The sequence below is a fragment of the Neofelis nebulosa genome, chromosome 4 (assembly GCF_028018385.1).
Source record: "Neofelis nebulosa isolate mNeoNeb1 chromosome 4, mNeoNeb1.pri, whole genome shotgun sequence".
NCBI lineage: Eukaryota > Metazoa > Chordata > Mammalia > Carnivora > Felidae > Neofelis > Neofelis nebulosa.
Genome location: NC_080785.1, coordinates 62,400,605 through 62,426,418, shown reverse-complemented (window position 1 = coordinate 62,426,418; position 25,814 = coordinate 62,400,605). Strand labels below are relative to the sequence as shown.

Genomic DNA, 25,814 nt, shown 5'->3' with positions numbered 1-25,814 from the left:
GATATTACTGTAAAATTGATAGATGAAACTTTATTTTTTTTTTTAACTTAGCACTATTATATGTAATCTATCCCTGCTAAGAACTACAGGGAATCACTAAGAATCACTAAGAATCACTATTTGGTGACAGAATTTTTTTCCATCGATGATATCACACAGCTTCTACATTCTCTATATAATAAAGGCAAGTAAACCTGGTCATCATTCTTGTTGAATTGTAGAACTACATGTTGTCTTAAATCCCTTCCACTCCAATCAAATGAACATCTTAGGTAACATTTCTTGATATTTCTACTTTTTATCAAAAAGTATTTTTTGGTTAATCAAGATACAATACAGCATGAGCTGAATGAATTATAGCAGATCCACATGATATAATGTTAAATACTACAGAAATCCTATCTTAAAAATATATCCGTGGCATGAGGTAAACCCCAAGGTAAACTTTAAGTGAAAATTGTAGTTTTGCAATATTATATACAAACTATCATTCCAAATTTGTGCTATATATATCTATGTGTATACATTAACAGAAACATTACTAAAAAATACACATTAAATTATTAGAAGGTTTATGTCCAGATCACTTTACCATAAATTGTTCATAACTTTTCTTTGTTAATTTCCAGTATTATACAAATATTAATCATTAACATTTGGAGAGTATTATATGCTGGTCACTTTGCTAAAAACTTTCCTGATTATCTCAGTTGATGCAACAACCAAATGATGTAAGCACTATTATAATATCCATTTTACACATGGACAAACATAATATTTATCTTTTTTACAGTTTACTATTTTGAACTTTTTTTAATAATTTAAACAAAATTTTAACATTTATTTATTTTTGAGAGATAAACAGAGCACAAGTGGGGGAGGGTCAGAGAGAGAATGAGACAGAATCTGAAGCAGGTTCCAGGCTCTGAGCTCTCAGCATACAGCCTGATGTGGGGCTTGAACCCACAAACTATGAGATCATGACCTGAGCCAAAGTGAGACACTTAACTGAATGAGCCACCCAGGCGCCCCTTTAATCATTTACTTTTGAGATAGCATGCAAGCGAGCAAGGTGCAGAGAGAGAGAGAGAGAGAGAGAGAGAGAGAGAGAGGAGCCTGATGCGGGGCTTGAGCTCACCTGAAGCAGGGCCTGAACTCACAAACCATGAGATCATGACCTGAGCCAAAGTCAGATGCTTAATCAACTGAACCAGGTGCCCCTAGAGTTTACAAATTTGAAAAAAATAAATTGGAAGGTTCTACTCCTAAACATTACTTAGCCCACACCTTCTCATTTTGCACCCACACAGAGCATTATTGCTTTATAGTGAATCAAGAATAACTTGATTTAGCCCTAGTTCCTAATATATGCATTTTATTGATTCACCCATATATGTCCTCAATGAGTTCCTAAAATGTATTGCCATTGCACAGGTGCCACAAGATTGAACAAGACATGAAACTCACTAGCTTGTCAAAAGGCAAATCACTGATAGATTGGATCACAATTACTGCCAAAATAGAGGGGCTAAAAAGTGCTAATGGAGCAAACTAGTGGGGGAAGGATGTAGTAAGTAAATATTTCAGAGAAAAGTCCCTTTCTACCGGCTGGGTGTTTAAGCTACTCATCCTATTCATCTTTCTTGAAGGCATTCTAAGTACAAGAGACTGAATAAGAACAAGAACTAAAACTAAACGTACAAGTGGTTAGCAGGGAAATGCTATTTTCAAAGGAGAAAGTCTCACAGACCACTTTGAGGATGACATATCAGTTGGCTGGGCTCACTGATGGTTGTACCACAATGCATCTTATAATTCATATTGTATATTAAGTAGACATCAATATGTGCCAAAGGGCAAATATTAAATGCTTTTTTATTTTGGAAATCAATTATGATACATATTTCTGGAAGGTACATTTATATATGTGGGAAGATGTTACATAAATAATTTAGAGAAACAAAGAACATATTAATGAGACAAATTCACATTTAGTATGTTTGAGAAATCTTTGAACTTAACAGCCCTAATAGTTGTCAGCATTTGTGGGGCAGTTTCAAATACTTAAATATCACATCTTTGTGTTTAAAAAATTTTTTAAAGGAGACTTTATGTTTGAAACTTCCTTTTCTGTATTACTAGTAATTCTATGCATCAATGGACTAGTATAGGTTTTTGCTGTTGTTCTTTTTTTAAAATTCCCTTTAGAAGGTGACAGCAATTAGATGCTGGAGACCTCCTTGCCTACTGACCCACAAAGTCTGCAATGTCAGAAATCATTATTTATAATTAGTGCCAGGGCACAGCCGAGCATTCTCTACATCCACTGTGGGAAGCTCTTCATGAAATCTATCTTATATAACCCACAACACCTGTGAGCAAGCTTTTCCCAGAGCTGTGTGGTATTACTTCTATCCATCCAAAAAGTGTACTTCACTGAGCATTGAGGCATAATACTTTGGAAGGACAGAGTACATGTAAAAGGGCAAACTGAGCAAACAATATAGCTTTACATGCTGGCATGGTGACGATATGAACTTTATGGTAACCAGGCCTTGGAAAATGAAAGAATAATGAGAAAGCATTGCTTGAGAGCTAATGTCTTGCACGAAACATGAGAGTAACCAGGACTTGGAACTGGATTTCAGAATCTCCTAGGGTAACTACTGATCTTCAAAAAGGGAAAGATGTCTGAATTTGGAATTGGGTAAACGTTCATACCTGAAAAAGTCTGCTTATACCTGACTTAAACCACTTACATATTTCATTGCCCTAAATTCTCCTTTTTTGCAGTCCTTTAAGTATGTTTAAAACAATTTTTTTCAGATGTTTCTGGTAGGAACTGTTCATAAGTTCAATAAACATTAAATGCCTGGATAATTTCTGAGATTCCAGACTGTGTTTCAATAACTGCAGTTATAAATACATAAGCATATTATAACTTAACATATTCTAGTTATTATTAGAATTACAAAATAATGTGCCAAAAACTTAAGACAATGTTAGAAAAATGTTTTAATGGACAAAAAGACACGACCAATGTAAATTTTTCTTCATCTGCAACCAACATATTAGCCACTTGTGCCCATATATTACTTCTCCTACTCATCACATCTCTGCATATAAAGTGACATATTCACAGAAGAACATTTAAAAACCATGTTTATTTTTGGAATGTGGGGGGTGAGAGAAAAGTAGGACCATGTGATCTCTACCATCTCTTTCAGCAATAACATTCTGTGACTATGGTCTAAAATATGACATTTTTGTCCATTAAAAAATTCTGGGTATGAAAATAGACATCTAAATCAATGGAACAGAAGAAAGACCACAAAAATACACCCACATATATATGGTCAATTAATCTATAACAAAGGAGGCAAATACAATGGGGAAAAGACAGTCTTTTCAATGAATCGTGGTGGGATAAAAGAATAAAACTGCACCATTTTCTAACACTACACACACACACACCACACACACACACACACACACACACACACACACTTCAAAATGGATTAAGGGCCTAAATGTGAGACCTGAAACCATAAAAATCCCAGATGACAGCACAAGCAGTAATTTTTCTGACATTGGCCATAGCAACGCTTGTTTTTTTTTTTTAGATGTCTCCTAAGGCAAGAGAAACAAAAGCAAAAATAAACTACTGGGACTACACCAAAATAAAAAGCTTTTGCACAGCAAAGGAAACTACCAACAAAACAAGAGTACAACCTACTGAACGGGAGAAGATATTTGCAAATGACGTATCTGATAAAGGGTTAATATCCAAATACATAAAGAACTTCTACAACTAAACAGCAAAAGACTCAATCTGATTTAAAAAATGAGCAGAGGACCTGAAAAGACATTTTTCCAAAGATGACATACTGGTGGCCAACAGACACATGAAAACAAGTTCAACATCAGTCATCATCAGGAAAATGAAAATCAAAACTACAATGTGGTATCACCTTACACCAGTTAAAATGGCTAAAATCAAAATGACAAGAAGTAAGTGTTGGTAAGTATGTGGAGAAAAAGGAACCCCCATGCACTATTGGTGGGAATGTTAATTAGTATAGCTACCGTGAGAAGAGTATGAAAGTTCCTCAAAAAAATTAAATACAGAAATACCATGTGATTCAGTAATTGCACTACAGGGTATTTACCCAAAGAAAATGAAAACACTAATTCAAAAAGATATATGCACCCCTATATTTATTGCAGCCTTATTTACAATAGCCCAGATACAGAAGCAACGTGTGTCCATCAGTAGACAAATGAATAAGGAAAATGTAGTGTGAACATACACACACACACACACACACACACACACACACACACACGGGAATATTATGCAGCAACATAAAAGGACAAAATTGTGCCATTTGAGACAACATGGATAAATTTAGAGGATATTATGCAGAGTGAAATAAGTCAGAATGAGAAAGATAAGTACCATATGATTTCTCTTATATGTAGAATCTAAAAAAATACTCAAACAAAAAGCAGAACCAGACCCATATAGAAAACAATCTGGTGGTTGCTGGGGGAGGGGGGTTGTCAAAATGGGTGAAGGGAAGTGGGAAATACAGGTTTCCAGTTATTGGATGAATAAATCATGAGAATAAAACGCTAGGTAGGCATAAGGAATACAGTCAATGATATTATAATAGTGATGTAATGGGACAGATGGCAGGTATACTTAAGATTAACAGCATAATGTATACATTTGTCAAATCACCAAGTTGTATACCTGAAACGAAGGTAACATTGTGGTTCAAGCATATTCAAATTTAAAAAATTTTAAAAAGCAAACAAATGGGTAAACAAACTTAGATATGTCCATACAATGGAATTACTCTACAGCAATAAAATAAACTACTGATGCATGCTACATTAATGAATTTCAAAATAATTATGGTGGATGAAACAGGATATTTGGAAATACCAAAACAGATTTTATTAACTTCTCCTTATGGTAGAATATATTACTCAGACTCTGAAATTCAAATATGGCTTAGAATAAAAGGTAGCTTTTGAGTATGTTATGCTATGTCTAACAAAATAAAAAGGGGAAACTGTAGGTTTTAAGGCTATATTAGTTCCTCTACCACCTGTTCTTTTTAGATGTTTTAATGGTTTCTTGAGTTCTACATTTCCGTATTTCTCTTCTGTTATGGTTAGGCTGAACTCAACAGAGTAGGGTTTGTGATGTCACCTTTAGTTAATTTTTTAACGGCAAATCTATAGGAACTTGTAAGTTGTTCTAAAGGTCTGTCACCATGGTTGGCATCCAGTAGATGCACAGTGAAAATCTGTTGGATAATATTTATTTGCCTGTGGTTGGCTTTTACCTATTTCTATTGCATGGTTTATATGACTGATAAAGAAACTGAGTCACTATAAAAACCTGGTTAGTGTCCATGGTTAATGTGGTATTACATTTTCAAATGGAATATGCTGACAACTGCTAGACTCAATCAGAGCTTTTAAGAGAAGAAACTGAGTCACTATAAGCACCCGATTAGTGTCCATGGTTAATGTCGTATTACACTTTCAAATGGAATATGCTGACAACTGCTAGGCTCAATCAGAGCTTTTAAGAGAAGAAACTGAGTCACTATAAGCACCTGATTAGTGTCCATGGTTAATGTCGTATTACACTTTCAAATGGAATATGCTGACAACTGCTAGGCTCAATCAGAGCTTTTAAGAGAATCACCTTCTTAAATTAGGAGATGGAGTAGTAGTGTGAGTAGAACAGAGAATGGTGAGCACAGGAATCTTTGAACACATCACAGTCCTGGAACAGGACCGTCTAGAACTTAGCGTCAAATTGTTGTTTAATATGGCACTAATATGCTTAGGTAAAAGTCATCTTAAAAGTTTTAATTCAACAGATGGGTATCCTGTACTCACAGAAGCTACTGTGAGGTATATTGAAAAGATGAGAATTTTAGATTTAATTATACCCCATGGTATTATCTCACTTCCACACAGGTCTTACTGGGATACACTGGAGCATATAATGGAAAGAAAATACAGAGGAAACTGAGGCTATGTCACTTCAGAAATAATAATGGTTTCCTTTTCAAGGAATTTTCTTAAGGTTCTTATAATTCTTACGTTATTGGGATCAGAAAGAGAAGTGTCAAATAGTATGTTAGAGAAGGTCATATTTGCAAGCTTATAAGAAATGGTACCTTGAACTTCCTCAACTGGTTGGGAACAATTTGAGTGTGTTAGAATTCTTGACATTCCGTAAGTGAGGCCAATCTCTGAGTTTTTATATAGCTCTAGAATGCTGTGGCTTGGGAGATAGAGATTATGAGATATTTATTTCTGCAGTAAATTTTGTTCCCACGACTATGGCACATTTTATACACTGAGTTCATATACAAATTCAAATTCCTAATTTGAAAAGAACTCACTCAGGTATTGATTGCAAATATGTATTTTAGTAGTTAGGCCTAATTGGTAATTGCTGTAATTTACTTTTGACCAATTATACATTCCCAGGAATAAAGTGCCCTTTGCACTGTTATCCACTATCCTCTTCTATTTTCTTCCTTGTAACTTCTTTCCTTCTTTTCTGTATTCTCCTTATCTGCATCCACCTTATTCACACCCTTCTTTCAACCCTCTTTACCTTCATCATTTTGTCCTTCTAGAGCAGTAAAGGCTGGCTTTGGTTGTTAGTCAGACTCCATGGGCAATTCCCTCAATGTTTTCATTGTTTACACAGAAGCATCCAAATGTATAGCAAATACACCAGCTTGAAACCTCCCCACCGACAGACGCATCCAAACAGGAGGTTTCTTGATGTCTTCTGGTAGGTCGGTCCTGTTCTGCTACCAGAAAGAACAGCCTACACCCATATGCACTGTTGCTCCTGAATGCAAGGCCTACATTAGCATCCACATGGGCTGGGTCTCAGCCAAAACTTAGCCTTTAGCACATACAGTGATACCAAAAGATGTGACAGTGACAGAGTTTTGGAATACTGTTTATAGCATGCTGTTCTTTGGCACAGTTCTTCAGAATCTAAGAACAGATTTTTCCTAATTGTCCCAAGTCACACTGTTTATTATAGAAATCAGACTTTTAAGATGATTATGGATTTGAAGGCAATTGATCAACTCAATATTAAACTCAATATTTATTGTAGATGTTTTGGAAATTGTTTTAAAATGTTGCAACAGAGACTCATGCTCGAAAAAAACCCACCTAATATATAGTATTTTTTCAGAGTGGGGTGAAAGGAATATTAGCAATGGGATAAATACAATAATCCTTGACTCTAATGAGGGAAAAACAGTGAAGATCTATCCGTAAAAGTAATTTGCTTAAGAACTGAAGCAAATATATTTAAATACACTTCACAAACACAGGCAGTTTGAGCAAAAATGTTTTTGCATAAGTATCCATTTATATTACACATAAAATCCTGTTTAAAAATTAAATATTTCATGTCACTTATACACTCTATTTTGATTATGGTAGAAATGGGCTAATAACACATGAAATCATTAAATATTTTTGTTTTAAGTGATTTGAAAGAGTAATCACAAATTCCTAAGTCACAGTAATATGCCATAACAAAGAAGGATAATACCATTAAGAAATCACTGTCTTAGCTTAGGTTTAAAAAATATCCCTTCCTGGGGCGCCTGGGTGGCTCGGTCGGTTAAGCGTCCGACTTCGGTTTGGGTCATGATCTCACGGTCTGTGAGTTCAAGCCCCGCATCGGGCTCTGTGCTGACCGCTCAGGGCCTGGAGCCTGGTTCAGATTCTGTGTCTCCCTCTCTCTCTGCCCCTCCCCTGTTCATGCTCTGTCTCTCTCTGTCTCAAAAATAAATAAACGTTTAAAAAAATTAAACAAAATTAAAAAAAAATAAAAAATATCCCTTCCTTTGCTTAACACTGTACTTTGAAAATAAAATGATGCAAAAATAAATATGAAAATGGCTACAAAATTATCATAAGAAGTTCTGTAAGGTTAGTGTTATTAGAGAAACAGATCTTTAGTTTCTTCTAAGCAAATATCATTTTTTTAATTTAACATTTTTTAATTTATTTTTGAGAGACAGAGTGACTGTGAGCAAGGGAGGGGCAGAGAGAGAGGGAGACACAGAATACAAAGCGGGTTCCAGGCTCTCAGCTGTCAGCAGAGAGCCCAATGTGGGGCTTGAACTCATGAACCACGAAATCATGACCTGAGCTGAAGTCTGAAGCTCAACCCAGTGAGCCACCCAGGCACCCCTTCTTCGTCGTCTTCTTCTTCTTCTTCAATTTTTAAATGTTTATTTATTTTTGAGAGATGAGAGAAAGAGAGAGCGAGTGGGGAGGGGCAGAGACAGAGGGAGACACAGAATCTGAAAAAGGCTCCAGGCTCTGAGCTGTCAGCACAGAGCCCAACACGGGGCTCGAACTCACAGACTGTGAGATCATGACCTGAGCTGAAATCAGACACTTAACCGTTTGAGCCACCCAGGTGCCCCTGGGTGCCCCTCTTCTAAACAAGTATCTTGAGAGGCAATGAGACTTTATTTATCTGATACGATTTTTGTCAAGAAAACACAGCTGTATTTTTCTGTCCTTTATGTTTGTTACTCTAGGATGGTTCACCTAAACTACAAACTCATTAATTGACACTCAAGAAATATATAAAAACAAATGCTATTTCCTGGTGCAAAATGTATATAGCCCTTTTTAAAAATCGGGCATAAACTGCAACCAACATGGAACCACCAATGTGGATGATTTGGAACTACCTCCTTGCTCATTCTCACAGGCACACTGCAAGAAAGGAAGACCCTGGCCTAACCTTAAAGCCCAAAGGGTGTAGGTGAAAAGGTCTATGCCTTATTCCAAGCAGGCAAATATTTTTAATGCATTGCATTCTGGGAAAGTATTTTGGAAAACATGAGTGAAAATTAAATCTCATTCCTCTTTGTGAAGGCAAAGAAAATGAATCCCATAGACTGAAAGTTTATTATTTAATCTGCAATTTTAATAGTGTAAGAATGACTCCTCAAACTTTACTTTTGGGCTTAGAAAACCTATAAACTGTGAGATGAATGTTCTGTCAGTCAAGAAAGGCTAGGCTATTTCTTTTTAACAAACAACCCAGTGTCTTGGTGGCTTACAATCATAAAGTTGTATTTTTCATTCATGCACATACCCAAGATGAGGTGTAAGCTGGCTACACATTTCCTTTAGTCTATCTGGAATAATGCTAGTTCTTTTAACAGGGGGAGGAAAGGGACACACCAATTACCCACTGGCTCCTAAAGGTTCTGCCCAAAGGAGATGCCAACTACTTCTGCTCATATGCTATTGGGCAAAGAAAGTCTTCGTGGCACACTGGAGGTCAATAAGTTAAATGAGGAAATATAATCCTTTCTCTCATCAGAAGAAAGTATTTATAAACAATAGTCCAGCTTACTAGAGACAAAATCAGGGAACATAATTCCCAGGAGTAACATAAAGGAATTGCCCTTACTATGGATTAAAGTAGAGAATGTTGGATTGACAGGCATTTGGATGGACTGTGACCTCCTGGTCAAGCAAAATGACCACAAAACCAGATTCATTGTACCAACCCTTAAGTATCAGGGAAGAAGTGCCAAAATATCACGTTATCTAAAAGTAGACAAATAATGTCCATTGTTAAGCATAGAGCAATGAAACAATAAGTAATTTCCTAACTTGTAAATTCAAGAAAGTTCTTTATTATTGGCCTAGGTATGGAAAAGAATTTATGTCTCAAATAGCCATAAGCTTGAAGTGAAATGTCTCCTAAAATGTATCTTCTCAGATTTGGGCCCTTTCTTCCTAATCTTACATTCAGGTTGGTTCAAGAATCCTGAAACTTCCTCAGAGTAAATTCTCCAAACAGTTTTATAAGGAATCCATAGTTTTGGGGACCCAAAGACCTAAGCCTAATGGAAGCTTGAAACTCTTTCTCTGCCACTTTTGTTTTGATGAGAAAATATTTCAGTGTAATCACTTTTGCCAGACCCAGATAAAAGGTCCAATTTAAAAATTTAATTCTCAGAAAATTTTTATAGATTTTGAAATAGTAAATAGCAGGAATACTTCTAGGTGAATTATTCAATGTAAGCAGAAAATTCTGCCATCACTAGTAAAAATCACAAACCTTATAAGTAGGCAACAAAGATCCTGTTGCCCTAAACATTTTGCTTTTCTAAGCAGTAGGCCATAATGTCATTTTAGACAACAAAGCAAACATTGGCATAGAAATGCAAGAGCTAATCTCAGGAGTTTCAGATAGAATAACTTCTGGAAATTGTTAGTAGCATCTACCATTTACCTCCTTTTCAATTTTTTTACAAAAGAGGCATAATCTCTGAGGGCCAAGTGTTCAATTCAGAAGTTTGAATGTTATGTTTATCAGTGCTACAGAAGGCAGTGGAAATTATGACAATTTATCTGTTCTGTTTCTGAAAAGTCATTTTAGTCGAGTATTTTTTGTTTTAAAGAAATAATTGTTAATGTTTTGGGGACAGATATTAATTACAGTGTTTAAATTCAAGAATCCCTCTCTGTGAGAAGGTCTCATTCACTGCATTTTCATCTATGGTGGATACAACATGATTCATTTATGTTGTCTTCCCTCCTGCTGGGTCTTCCCTCGCAAAATGGCGCTGCACTGTCAGCAATGACTCAGAATGAGGAACATGATGAAGCTGCCTTTCCTACAGTATTTATGTGTGTTCAAGCTGTGAAAAGTGTCACGGCAATACTCCTATTCTGTGTCAGCCGAACTCTATTTGCTCATATTCATATCTTGAATTGACTATAATTTAAACCTGGCTATTTGGGTTTTTTTGTTTGTTGGTTTTTCGTTTTTTATAAACTGTCACAAAATGAAAGGCATATTTCAGTAGTGGTTTGGGACCCCTAAATAGGAAGCCAATTTTTAGACAGATCTATACCATTCCCTCTTTGGGAGTATCAATCCTTAAAATAGCAGGTGAGAGTACATTTTATTAAATGGATCATTCCAATTCAGATCCTGAGTGGTCTTACTTATGGATGAATTGTGTTGCCATCCCAAGAAAGCCATTTAACCTTTCTGAAATGAGAGGCTTCTGGTTTTGAAGCATCCAGTGTTCTGGGCTTTCAGATGGCTAAATAAGAGACTGAGAAAACTCAAGTAATTGTTTGTAAATCATTCTTAGGATGAGAAAGAGAAAAAAAGAAAAAAAAACCCCAAAACTTCAGGGGATACCTACTGACATGTTCTTTAAATATGTTTAAAAATATTTTTCTTTACATTTTATTGGAGACATTGTGGTTTACTGAATATGCATATTATATTTTAATATATACAGTATGCTTAGCAAAACTGCCATTATTGAGTAGTTTGGAAATAAGGCTTCTTTTATAAATTTGTTCACATAAAAATAGGAAAACTCCTCAGAAATCATGTCAAGAAAAACAGTTTACCTGAGTTTGCAGGTGCATGATAAAAATATCCCAGTGCCCAGCTTCTATTTGTACCTGCCAAGATGAAGGCAAACAGGTAAAACTGTGAAATATTCCCATGGTTTCTGTGTTTTCTTCCATCTTTGGTCACCCTTCTTTCTTCACAGAATAGGAACTAATATCTTATGCCTTTGGCTGATGGTTTCTCCATATGGTGGTGCTACTATTGTTATTTAAAAAAAATACTATGTAAGGTGTGTTCAACAAAGAAACTTATGGAACAGAAAGAAAAAAATAAAAAGAGAACACATCAATTATCTGTCATTTCACCACCCAAAATAGCTGATGATAACATATGGTTTGGCCCTCCGGTGATTTTTCTAGGTCTATTCCTCATCTCTACCTAGGCTCCCTTCTCTTTCCTATCTGCATACTTCTTCTAAGTGATATCACCCTTGTGTACTTTTAAAAACTCTCCAGTTTAAAATCTTCCATGGCTTCCTACTGCAATTTGAATAAATTTCAAAGTCCTTATGATGTTCTCGTGGAGTTTTTCTTTCTATATGACTTTGTACAGTCTGGTTTGTCTTCTCTCTTCCCTTTCATCAATTTTCTATTGCAAAAACAATTTGTTTCAGCGATAATTTACACAGCCTTAGTGACTTAAAACAACACCTTTTTTTTTTTTTTTAAATCTTCCACTTCTGGAGGGCAAAATGCAAAATGGGTCTCACTGAGCTAAAACCAAAGTGCTGACAGTGTGGGTTCCTTTCTGGAGGCCCTCGGAGAGAATCAATTCCCTGCCTTTTCCTGTTTCTAGACACCATCTGCATTGGTTGGCTCATGGCCCCCTTCAAGACCAGAAACATTGGCCAAACTTTCTCAGGCTATCATCCCTCTAATTTTCTCTTTTCTACTTCCATCTTCCAATTATAAGGTCACTTGGGACTACACTGGACCCACCCACACAACCCAAGATAATCTCTTTAAAATCAGTTCATTAGCAACCTTAATTCCATCTATACCCATAATTCTTCCTTGCTATGTAGCAACATATTCATAGATTCTGAAGATTAGGATGTGGACATCTTGTGTAGAGGGGGTAGAGTGTGGTATTCTGTTTGCTATACTTCCAAACATTCCATGGAGAGTCAAAGAAAACTCATCGATACCTCCAGTATCATCAAGCATGCAGATCATGGTGGCCCAGTGATAGACACTGTGATGTAAAGAGTGCCATACTGTGTGCCCAATGAATTAACTGAGAATTTGGAAATGGTGGAATACTGCAAATGAGAAAGTATAAGCGGTGAGAAGGACATTCAGCTAAGGTTTATAAGGGATAAGAAAAAGACTTGTTTCATGGTACCGACACCCATTTACTTTGATTTACTAAATAGGCACTGTTTATTTTTCTTTTATTTGCATATAATATCTTGGGAAACAGGTGATATGTTTTATTGGCACTTGGGAAGTGGTTTCATGGTTGTCAACACAGCTGGTCAAAGATGAATGAAAATCTATTATGGAACGGCCCTGGGAATATGGTAACGAATAAGACCCAGGACTAGCTTTCACCAGTTTAATGAGGGGATCGCACAGGTGATCACTAAGTAAGAACTTTCACATAAGTTTCAGAGGTTCTTACTGAAATTCAAGAATTTAACCAGGACACCTAACCTCTGGATCAGGGAGGTTCCAGCTATCTTTCCAAATGGAGATGACCAGCTGTTAAGGGAGGAATTCTGATGAAGGGAAAGCTGTCAAAGGGTATTCTTTTTTTGTTGTTGTCATTTTACTCCCAAGAGCTTCATGAGAGAAATAATCTTATTTCTCTCCATCATCATGGTTTCCTCAGCATGTAGACTAGTTGCTGGTACCCAGTAGGTTCTACACACATATCTAATGTATATAGGAATGATCATATACTTATAAAAGATGCAGTTTTCTTTATTAAAAAGACAATAGTGAATGAACTTTTTGGTAGCATATTTTGCTTTCAGTTATAAATATGTCACTATCATTGTCTGATCACATTTTGACAATTCAATCCCAAATAAATGCTTCTTTAAGCAGGCCTTTCTATATTAGAGATCCTTTTATACCGGTCACCTCCCTAATATTTTGTCACACTTTCCTAAGGAGCATACATTCTACTCCTCATTTCAGAAGTGTTGTCTACTGAGCAACTATTAATAGTTTGTGCTGTATTTGTGAAGATTACTGAGCCAAAAGAAAAACTAAATTAAAACAAAACACCAAAAAAAGTCCCTATTGTTAGAACCATAGGGACAAAACATTTGAAATGGCATAGTTATCTATAATATGGGACATATGGTTTATTATATTAGTATAACAACTAGTTGCAACACACTTAGAAGACTGTGTAATTACACTTTTATGACTGCTGAAAGAAATCTACCAAAAACTACAAAATAGCTCTACTGTAATTTCCAAAGTCCATCAATATTTTGAAATCCTATATGATATAACAATTTCCTAACAAAATTAACTCAATAAATGATTATTCCTATGTTAGATGTCACCATTGTTTCATAGGTTGCCATGTAATGGCAAAGTGTATCTTCTTCATCGTATTTCACTTCTTTCTCCACAAATGATTATTATAACATTTAAAAAAAAATTTTTTAATGTTTATTTATTTTTGAGAGAGAGAGAGAGAGAGAGACTGTGTGAGTGGGGGAGGGGCAGAGACAGAAGGAGACACAGAATCTGAAGCAGGCTTCAGGCTCTGACCTGTCAGCACAGAGCCTGACATGGGGCTCAAACTCACAAACCGCGAGATCATGACCTGGGCCAAAGTTGGACGCTTAACCACTGAGCAACCCAGGCACCCCGATTATGATATTTCTTAAATGGCTAGTGATTCATGGATTGGTATACACAATGATACTATTATACTCATCCAGTGTAACATTTAGTCTACATTTAAAATGACTGTGAAAATAGGGTATCAAAATGGATAAGAAAATAAGACCCATCTATATGCTGGTTACAAGAGACCCATTTTAGACCTAAAGACACCTGCATATTTAAAGTAAGGGGATGGAGAAACATCTATCTGCTAATGGTTGTCAAAAGAAAGTTGGAGTAGCCATACTTATATCAGAAAAACTAGATTTTAAAATGAAGACTGGAACAAGGAAGAACAACATTACATCACAATTAAGGGGTCTATCGACCAAGTAAATATCTATGCTCCCAATGTAGAAACACTAAAACATATAAGTCAATTGGTTACAAACATAAATAAATTAATTGACAACAATACCATAATAGTAGGGGACTTCAACACCCCACTTACAGCAATAGACGGATCTTTTAAGTAGAAAATCAACAAGGAAACAGTGGCTTTGAATGACACACTGGACCAGGTGGACTTAACAGTTATATTCAGAACATTTCATCCTGAAGCAACAGAATAAGCATTTTTCGTGAGTGCACACAGAATATTCTCCAGAATAGATCACATACTGGAACCAAATCAGCCCTCAAAAAGTACAAAAAGACTGAGATGATACTTGCATATTTCAGACCACAATAATATGAAATTCGAAATCAATCACAAGAAAAGAATTTGGAAAGGCCGTGAATACTTGGACATTAAAGAACATCCTACTAAGGAAATGATGGGTTAACCAAGAAATTAAAGAGGAAATTAAAAAGTACATGGAAGTTAATGAAAATAAAAACACGGCAGCCCAAAACCTCTGGGATGCAGGGGAAGTATATGGCATAAGAGGGAAGTGTATAGAAATCCAGGCCTTCCTAAAGCAGGAAGAAAGGTCTCAAATACACAACCTAACCTTATACCTAAAAGAGCTGAAATGAGAACCAGAAATAAAGCCCAAAACCAGCAGAAGAAGGGAAATAATAAAGATTAGAGCAGAAATCAATGATATCGAAATCAAAAAAAGAGAACAGATCAATGAAACCAGAAGCTGTTTCTTTGAAAGAATTAACAGAATTGATAACCCCCTAGCCAGAATGATCAAAAACAAAAAGGAAAGGACCCAAATCAAATCACAAAAGAAAGAGGAGAGTTCACAATGAACATAGCAGAAATACAAACAAGAATAAGAGAATATTATGTGCAATTATATGCCAACAAATTGAGCAATGAGGAAGAAATGGACAAATTCCTAGAAACATATAAACTACCAAAACTGAAACTGGAAGAAATAGGAAGTTTGAACAGACCCATAACCAGTAAAGAAATTGAATCAGTAATCAAAAACCTCCCCAAACCAAGAGTCCAGGGCCAGATGGCTTTCCAAAGGAATTCTACCAAACATTTAAAGAACAGTTAACACCTATTCTTTTGAAGCTGTTCCAAAAAACAGAAGTGGAAGGAAATTTTCCAAACTCATTCTACAAGGCCAGTATTACCTTGATTGCAAAAACAGACAAAGACTCCACTAAAAAGGAGAACTACAGACCAATTTCCCTGATGAACATGAATGCAAAAATTCTCAACCAGATACTAGCCAACTGGATCCAACAATACATTAAAAGAATTATTCACCAGAATCAGGTGGGATTTATTTCTGGTATGTAGGGCTGCTTCAATATCCACAAATCAATGTGATACATCACATTAATGAAGGAAAAGATAAGGACGACATAGTCCTCTCAAGAGATGCAGAGAAAACATTTGGCAAAATACAGCACCATTTCTTGATAAGAACCATCAAGAAAGTAGGGATAGAAGGATCATACCTCAAGATGCTAAAAGCCATATATGAAAGACCCACCTTTAATATCATCCTCAGTGGGGAAAAACTGAAGGCTTTCCCCCTAAGGTCAGGAACAAGACAGAGATGTCCACTCTCGCCACTGTTATTCAACATAGTATTGGAGTCTTAGCGTCAGCAATCAGACAACACAAAGAAATAAAAGGCATCCAAATCAGCAAGGAGGAAGTCAAACCTTCACTCTTTGCAGATGACATAATACTCAAGGTGGAAAACCTAAAAGATTTCACCAAAAAGCTGCTAGAACTGATACATGAATTAGCAAAGTCACAGAATACAAAATCAATGTACAGAAATCATATGCATTTCTATACACCAAAAATGAAGCAACAGAATGAGAAATCAAGGAATCGATTCCATTTATGATTGCACTAAAAACCATAAAATACCTAGGAATTAATCTTACCAAAGAGGTGAAAAATCTATACATTGAAAAGTACAGAAAACTTATGAAAGAAACTGAAGATGACACAAAAAATGGAAAAACATTCCATGCTCATGGACTGAAAGAATATTGTTAAAATGTCGATACTATCCAAAGCAATCTACATTTTCAATGCAATCGCTATCAAAATAACACCAGCCTTCTTCACAGAGCTAGAACAAACAATTTGTATGGAACCAGAAAAGACCCCACATAGCCAAAGCAATCCTGAAAAAGGAAAATCAGAGCTGGAGGCATCACAATTCCAGACTTCAAGATGTATTACCAAGCTATAATCATCAAGACAGTATGGTACTAGCACAAAAACAAACACAAAGGTCAATGGAACAGAATAGAGAACCCAGAAATGGACCCACAAACATATGGCCTAGAATTTTTGACAAAGCAGGAAAGAATATCCAAAGTAATGAAGACAATCTCTTCAGCAAATGGTGTTGGGAAAACCGGACAGTGACATGCAGAAGAATGAACCTGGACCACTTTCTTATACCAAACACAAAAATAAACTCAAAATGGATGAAAGACCTAAATGCAAGACAGGAAGCCATCAAAATCCTAGAGGAGAGGGGCGCCTGGGTGGCTCAGTCGATTGAGCATCCGACTTTGGCTCAGGTCATGATCTCGCGGTCTGTGAGTTTGAGCCCCGTGTCGGGCTCTGTGCTGACAGCTCAGAGCCTGGAGCCTGCTTCGGATTCTGTGTCTCCCTCTCTCTCTGCCCTTCCCCCGCTCATGCTCTGCCTCTCTGTGTCAAAAATAAATAAACATTAAAAAAAAATCCTAGAGGAGAAAGCAGGCAAAAATGTCTTTAACCTCAGATGCAGCAACTTCTTACTCAACATGTCTCTGGGGGCAAGGGGAACAAAAGCAAAAATGAACTACTGGGACCTCATCAAGATAAAAAGCTTCTGCATGGTGAAGGAAACAATCAGCAAAACTAAAAGGCAATGGACTGAATGGGAGAAGATATTTGCAAATGGCATATCAGATAAAGGGTTAGTATCCAAAATCTATGATGAACTTATCAAACTCAACACCCAAAAAACAAATAATCCACTGAAGAAATGGACAAAAGACACGAATAGACACTTCTCCAAAGAAGACATCCAGGTGGCTAGTAGACACATGAAAAAATGCTCAACATCACTCATCACCAGGGAGATACAAATCAAAACTAAAATGAGATACTACCTCACACCTCTCAGAATGGCTAAAATTAATAATGCAGGCAACAAGAGATGCTGGTTGTTGGCGAGGATGCGGAGAAAGGGGGACCCTTTTGCACTGCTGGTGGGAATGCAAACTGGTGCAGTCACTGTGGAAAACAATATAGAGGTTCTTCAAAAAAAATTAAAAATAGAACTACCCTATGACCCAGCAATTGCACTACTAGGTATTTATCCAAAGGATAGACAAGTGCTGTTTCAAAGTGGCACATGCACCGGAATATTTATAGCACCCATCACCCACCCTTCCCTCCCTCCCACCCCCATCAACCCTCAGTTTGTTCTCAGTTTTTAAGAGTCTCTTATTCTTTGGCTCTCTCCCACTGTAACCTCTTTTTTTTTTTTTTTCTTCCCCTCCCCCATGGGTTTCTGTTAAGTTTCTTAGGATTCACATAAGAGTGAAAACATATGGTATCTGTCTTTCTCTGTATGGCTTATTTCACTTAGCATCACACTCTCCAGTTCCATCCACGTTGCTACAAAGGGCCATATTTCATTCTTTCTCATTGCCACGTAGTACTCCATTGTGTATATAAACCACAATTTCTTTATCCATTCATCAGTTGATCGACATTTGGGCTCTTTCCATACTTTGGCTTTTGTTGAAAGTGCTGCAGCAAAAATGTCTTTAACCTCATGGATGAATGGATAAAGAAGATGTGGTATATATACATAATGGAGTATTACTCAGCAGTCAAAAGGAATGAAATCTTGCCATTTGTAACAATGTGGATAGAACTAGACTGTATTATGCTAAGCGAAATAAGTCAGCCAGAGAAAGCCAAATATCATACAACTTCACTCATATGTGGAATTTAAGATAGAAAACAGATGAACATAAAGGAAGGGAAGCAAAAATAATAGAGACTCTTAAATACAGAAAACAAACTGAGGGTCGCTGGAGAGGTGTTGGGTTGGAGGATGAGCTAAATGGGCAAGGGGCATTAAGGAAGATGCTTGTTCGGATTAACACTGGGTGTTGTATGGAAGTGCTGAATCACTAAATTCCATTCACAAAATTATTATTACACTATATGTTAACTAACTCGGATTTAAATTAAAAAAAAACTTCACAACTGAATAATAACATTTGATGGTTGCAAAATAGCATGCAGCAGTTACAGGTACATAGCTGATGTTCAGGAAGGAAGGAAGGAATAAATAAGCCAGTAACCATTTTGAAGTTATCAACCATGTATAGTATTCAAATATGCTGCAGAAAAAACTGAAAGCACAATTAGCTGTATTGCTTTGGGAATAAAATGTTAAAGGTAAAAAATAAAATTAAAAATGTGTGAAAATGGTCACTTATTTTTATTAGTAATTAATAATTATAAACCCACCTGATGAAGTTAATTATTCAATAAATCTCTGAATACTTTCAGTCAAGTCTATAATATTCTCTTAACCTTATATTTCCTCCATAATTTTTATATTTTATTATTCAAATTCCAGTTAGTTAATACACAGTGTAAAATTAGTTTCAGGTATGCAATACAGTGATTCAGCACTTCTATACAACACCTGGTGCTCATCATACAAGCCCCACTTAATCCCCATCACCTAACCCATCTCCCCATCCACAAGAAGATGTTGTATATGTGGTACACACACACACACACACACACACATACACACACACACTGGAATATTACTCAGTCCTAAAAAAATAATGAAATCTTGCCATTTGCAATGATGTGGATGGAGCTAAAGAATATTATGCTAAACTAAACCAGTCAAAGACAAATACCATACGATTTCATTCATATGTGGAATTCAAGAAACAAAGCAAACATGCAAAGAGAGAAAAAAGAGAGAGAGAGAGAGAAGAAAACCAACAAACAGACTCTTACCTACTTCCTTCCTACTTTAGAAACTTGTTCTAAAGAGTTGCCATTCTGGATTTTAATCTTAAGCATACTGACTTTATTAAAGACATCCACAATCTAGTTTATGTATCATTCATAAAGACATGTCTTCTGTGGCTCTACTCTTTCAGTTTCCTAGTTTTTAACAGTCTTATTTCTATCATCAACAATGAACTTTAAGGTACCTCATTTCAACTAGAGCAAATGGTCCTTAAATTCAATGATTCATTCAGCACAGAAATTTATTAGACATTGGTTTATCAGTCAAAAATGACATTTGTTTTGAGCCAGATGGGTTTTCTTGAGAAAATCCTTTAATGTGATGCAGATTTGATGGGATTTTAGTTTTCCTACACTATTAGATATCAGAGTTTCATATGGCACACACAGCCTGCAATATATTTGTATACAGTTGACATGATTTAAATAGCTATGGCTTTGAAAATAAAAGATTGTACTTTTCCTTTATTCCATTATGGTATTTGACATTTTATTTGTTTAAGCACATGCATCATCTTTTAAATACACTTTGCAAACTTAAAGTTTGAGAAGATATTTTAAAATAAAATGTTAAACAATAAAAACAAAGAACAAAATCTCATTTTACTAGGACACCTAGTAACAATAAAATAGGAATAGTGGATCCTAGATATTCCTGGATAATTTTCCCTTGGATATCAGCCTCCTTAACGCCTCTGTTTCCCATATACTACAAATCCTAACAATTAGCAAGTCCTGAGATTTTACCAAAAGAAAAAAAAATCTCTCTTCATAGCAATCATACTCAAAGACATCTTCATCTATTGTGAAGACAATAGCAGTATTGATCTAATTTACATCCTGTCTTCAACTCTTACCACTTAAATCCATTCTCCTCAAGGCAGTCAGTAATCTTTTTAAAATATCAATTAGGGAGACTATGTATTGTAATAAGAACTAGGTGACTTGAGCCAAACCTACAAAAAAAATCCTAAGTATATACATGCATATAAATTAACAAATTTATATACATATACATGCACGGATGCATGTGTGTGTGTGTGTGTGTGTGTGTGTGTGTGTGTGTGTGTGTGTGTGTATCAATGTATATATCCATATATTTGAAGGTTTATAAAGTTAATAAGAAAGTAAAGAAACTGGGCCACCATCTGACTAACAACAGAGACCCTCCAGGGAGGTGGACTCCTTTTGCCCTGTGGGTTTTCATACATCCTAGGAAGTGTGGCTGGTAGAGTGAAGAGTACAGTTGTTAGACTCATGGGATTGAATTTAGGGCCACCAAAGTAGGTGACTTGGGAAATAGCACTTCTCTTGGGTTGCGACCACAAATGCCAGTGCCCTAGCAATAAGAGTCAACGAAAATTAAGCAAACATCCACAGGGAGTGCAGTTTTGATTGATTCTCTGTCTCTGTGATACTATATAGCAAAAAATACAAACTAAAGCCAAAAACAAAATGAGCAAATTCCATAAACATATTAGTTCAGTAAAGGAATGAAATACAAAAGAATAAATACTAAAAGACGGTATTTATTTTAACACACAAATTACATTGCTTAGAAATGCATTCTTAGGTGCTAAAATCAGATGGCAAAATCAAGAAAGCATTTGTAATCAGAGTCAGGATAATATTTCCTATGGTGGACAGAGAATTGCAACTGAAGACAAGGCGTTAGGAAATTCTCCTGGTTGCTGCCAACATTCTATTTTGGGGGGATGTTCACACAGGTGATCACTTTGTGGTAAATTGCTAAGTGTATTTTTTTGTTTGACATTTGTGTATATATATACTATATTTTATTCTAAAACTATTGAAGTGTTTAATAGATCCACGTTGCAGCCTACTGAAAACCTTCCAATAACCTGCCATTGTTTTTCTCCTACTCTCATCTGGAAATAGCTTGCTTTCCCCTGTCCATTTCAATGTAGGCGGAGTTTTTTGCTTTTGCTCAAGAAGACAACTTTATGGAGTTCACTCTAGAGTCTGCATTTGAATTTCCTTCGCTTCTTGCAATACACTTTTATTGGGTTGTCACATAAATGTTTCCTCATTCTTGAGCCTCAAAATAATTGTAATTTTCTCAGGGATGCATTCCTTGACCACTCATTCTAAACTGAAAGCCATCCACCAATTACTCCTTATCACGTGTTTATTTCCTTCATCTTGGGAAGCTCCACATGATGAAGTAAATTTGTAAGTTTTAGTATATAGCTTTGAGTTAACGTAAAATCTTCATTATAATGTAAGATTTATGAGGACAATTACACCTTTGGATGTACTGAATGGATCAGTGTCCAAGAAAATTATTTTCAGAAGGGACTTTGTGGAAATTCTAAAGATTAGTCTACTATGCTATGGATAGAAGGAGAAACCTAAGATCTAATTATATAATCTGATCATTGTAGCTATGCTGCTAGGCAATCAGAAAATACTTATTTGCCCTAACTATCTAGAATTATCTTAGAAAAATATTATGTATCAAGTTCCAATTTTTGAAATCCTCCCCCCTCCCTTCGTTTGTTTGTTTGCTATATCTGGGTGAAGTATTTACTTAGAGACATTATAAAAAAGTAAAGGAAATGTCTTACTTTAGGTAGCAATGACAGTTATTTTTCTTAATGACAAAGTTAATTTGCAATGTAATGTAATAAAAACATTATTGTGTTTCATTTTTATTTTATAAATTGCATGTCCTTTTAAGGAAATTAGCCCTTATCGTTATGACTATTTCCACCCTCTGTATTTAGTTTTTAATTTAGAAAGTACGTTTCACATGAAATCATATTCACCCTCCCCCAATACTAACTGGATATTTAGCGTGAATTGATAAACTATGTTTTTCTTATTCATCATTGATCATTTGAAACTGTGCCTCTTTCAACTTCATGAAATAACTTACCTGCCATATTTACTATTTGAACACTTTACTTTCCCATGTAATTTCTTTGCTGTTTGACATTGCTCTGCTCATATCACATCTGGTCTTGATCCAGCTGCACCATGCTCATGTTCCAGTTCAAATACATCCACTGAATCATGGCGGCACTTTCTCTTAACTTACAAGCATCAAAGAAAGTCAGCCAGGACAGGGATAGAAATTCCAAAGGTTAATTTCCACTTATGCTGGAACGCAAGCTCCAGGTAAACACTTAGCCATTTCATATGAAGAGTGAGGTGGCCCAGGGACCTTTATAGTGCAGGTGACTTAGTGCTTACTTGCAGAGTTTTCATGCACTTTGCTTGCAAACAATACTTTTGCCACCATGAAAGTCACCTGGGGATTGAAAAATCTATCAAGTTTTAGAGAAGGAAATTTATCAGGTATACAGATAACTTAATGTTTTTATAAAGCTCTGCCTTGGAAAATAGGCTTCTTCACTCCTATTTTGCCTTATTATTATTTTTTTTTATTATCTGTCTGCGGGTCTAGACAACTTCCTTTCTGAAAACTAACACCACAACACACACACACACACACACACACACACACACACACCATATATGCCTAAAGCAAAGGAAGAGAATGCAATTTTCTTTTTCCAAAATAACAAATCAACCTAAAATTCATTGCATGATATGTAATGTATATATATTTGCTTCAAGTTAAAATGACTACCTTTCAAATGAATTATTTTTATTTTTATTTTTTATTATTTACTTATTTACAGACCCACCTATGTTGTCAAGATTCTACATTTGGCGTCATTGCACCCAGTTATTGTAAGACAGCTTATTTTTATAATGTGGTGTCTTATAGATTTTTTTTATTACACCATTAAGAGCATTTTGATTTCTGCAATATTCTCAGATTTTCTTGTCATAATATACAACATCCTACAGTCCCACTTTGTGCTCAGCCTCACAGAATTCACTCACATTTGGTTTTCTGCCTCAGAAAGCCAGGTAATAAGCTGAGTTTTAGAAAAAGAAATTGCCGGTTTAGTTTTTTACATTAGAGACCTAGTAGATTGTTTTCTCTTCAATTGCTAACAAAAGTTCAGTTCACAGCTATTTCGCCTGGTAAGTAATCACTGCTAGTTTAGTGCCCAGTAGTGAGCTTACAGTTCATAAATGTCATCTGATTTTCAATTTTTAAAATGAGAAAGAAAATGTCTATTTCAATATTCTGTGAATTTGAATGGAAATTATGTGAATTTTTTCATCTTCTCAAAACAGTAAAAATTTGTCTATTTCTGACATGGTAGGCCTGTTTTAAGCCTAATGAGACATGTTAAGGTATTTATATTATTTATATTGATTATTTTAGGCAGCATTACAGAACAATGTCAATGATAGGGGCAGCTTCCAGTTTTGAAGTTTACTATGGTTTATGACCATATTATCTGTGATTTTTCACTCAAAACAGATACATAACTCATAAAAATACCATTTGAGATTTTTACTTCATTTCTTTCTTTTTTTGGTTGGCCACTATTATTTGTTAACTTTATCTACTTGAGGGGTTTCAGGGTTTTCTTGGGGTGGGGGAGGGAAGGGGATTGGATTTTTTTGTTGTTGTCATCTTTTTCTTATCTCATTTCTGATGATATTACATAGAGCTCCAATCTCTGGTAGTTTGGTTTGAGGTTGATTTGCCAAGGATCTTATAGAGGTAATCACTGTAGTGTTTGCAGGTTTCTTGTTTTATAAGACAAATGTTAGGAAAGCAAAAGGTTCCATAGTATTTGCCTTAGTTTGAGCAGTTCTTAATACACAAGATGACTAGAGAGTTAATCTGCTTGACTCTGTTTTTCCAGAGGCTTATATTTAAACTTTAACCTAAATGATTAATGTCAGTTTGTGTGAAAATAGGAAATATGAACTTTCAAGAGTTAAAAAATACATGAGACACAGTTTAGAACTTAATTTTGGAGATTAGACTTGATCGAGTTGGCCTGAAATCTAAGCGATATTTTATTTATTTATTTATTTATTTATTTATTTATTTATTTATTTATTTTTTCTTAAGGTTGACAGATAGTCCTAAGCAGAATTTTTTAAATTAATCCTAAAGCAGTTAAAAATGTTGATAAACTCTTAACTTACTTGGAATCATTCAGTTCTATCCCAGGGACACTGAGTCTCAGATAGATAGATGGATAGGTAGATAGATAGCAAACAGACAGACAGATGGACATGGTTATTATCAGTAAAGCAAGATAATGAAGTTAAATATACTGCAATCAACAAAGGCTTGATAACATATAAAACTAAAATAAAGTGAGCAAGAAGGAAGTCACAAATATACTGGGAAAAGCAGAAAAGTTAATGGAGGGTTTAATGACTTGACATTTGATTTCTAAGAAGGGGCTGCTAATTAATGCTACAAAAGTTTGGCTGCTTTTTGAACACGTTTTTATTTTTTGTTTTTGGCCAATACTGGTAACAATATAGACGCTGGTAGAACATCAGCCATTAAATGGGTACTCTGTGTTCACACTTGGGCCTTCATGAAGTGATGTCTTTTCTCAGAGTGTTTGAATAGCTAGGTTGACAAATTAAAGAAATGAAGTAAAAAGTTCCCTAGATCCTTTGGTTCTATGCTTCAGAATTAGGCCTATGGTTTTTCTTTCAAGAATCACATATATTTCCCAGGAATCACACTGAGGTGAAAAGAAAAAATAAAGAATCATCATGTATATTGGAAATCACATTGGCTTTGGTTCTTACCCTCACTTCACTCCACCTATTTTGTGACTTTGAGCACTGTTTTAAAAGTTGAGTCAGATTCCTCACCTGTGATAGGTTGGTTGTTGTAAGGATTAGCATTAATATATCCCTGTGATGTGCACAAAGTTCTTCTTCAGCCTCATGGCTTTCCTATTGTCCCTTTTTTTCCCCCAGAAATAATCATTAGGGCACCCAGGTGTGCCAGAAACCAAGTTCAGTCAAGGAAATAAAAAGGAAGCAAAACAGACATGTTCCTTGCCATGATGTTTACAGTTAAGTGGGAGAGAAGGGAATAAAACCTAAGTATTTAGTTCAATAATTAACTCCAATTCCACCGTGATTTTTTTCTTTTTTCTTTTTTTTCTTTTTTCTTTTT

General features: G+C 35.6%; 1 protein-coding gene across 16 annotated transcripts in view; it reads right to left on the bottom strand.

The window, feature by feature from the left end:
• Positions 1 to 25,814, bottom strand: part of DGKB (diacylglycerol kinase beta) — a 790,801-nt gene that overhangs the window by 127,947 nt on the left and 637,040 nt on the right. For 9 of the 16 annotated variants that reach the window (XM_058724931.1, XM_058724935.1, XM_058724929.1 and 6 more), the window contains one exon: positions 11,479 to 11,532. The exons of the other annotated variants lie outside the window; for them this stretch is intronic. In XM_058724931.1, coding sequence (XP_058580914.1) covers positions 11,479 to 11,532 — 54 coding nt within the window. The remainder of the gene's footprint in view (positions 1 to 11,478; positions 11,533 to 25,814) is intronic. 16 annotated transcript variants of the gene reach the window in all.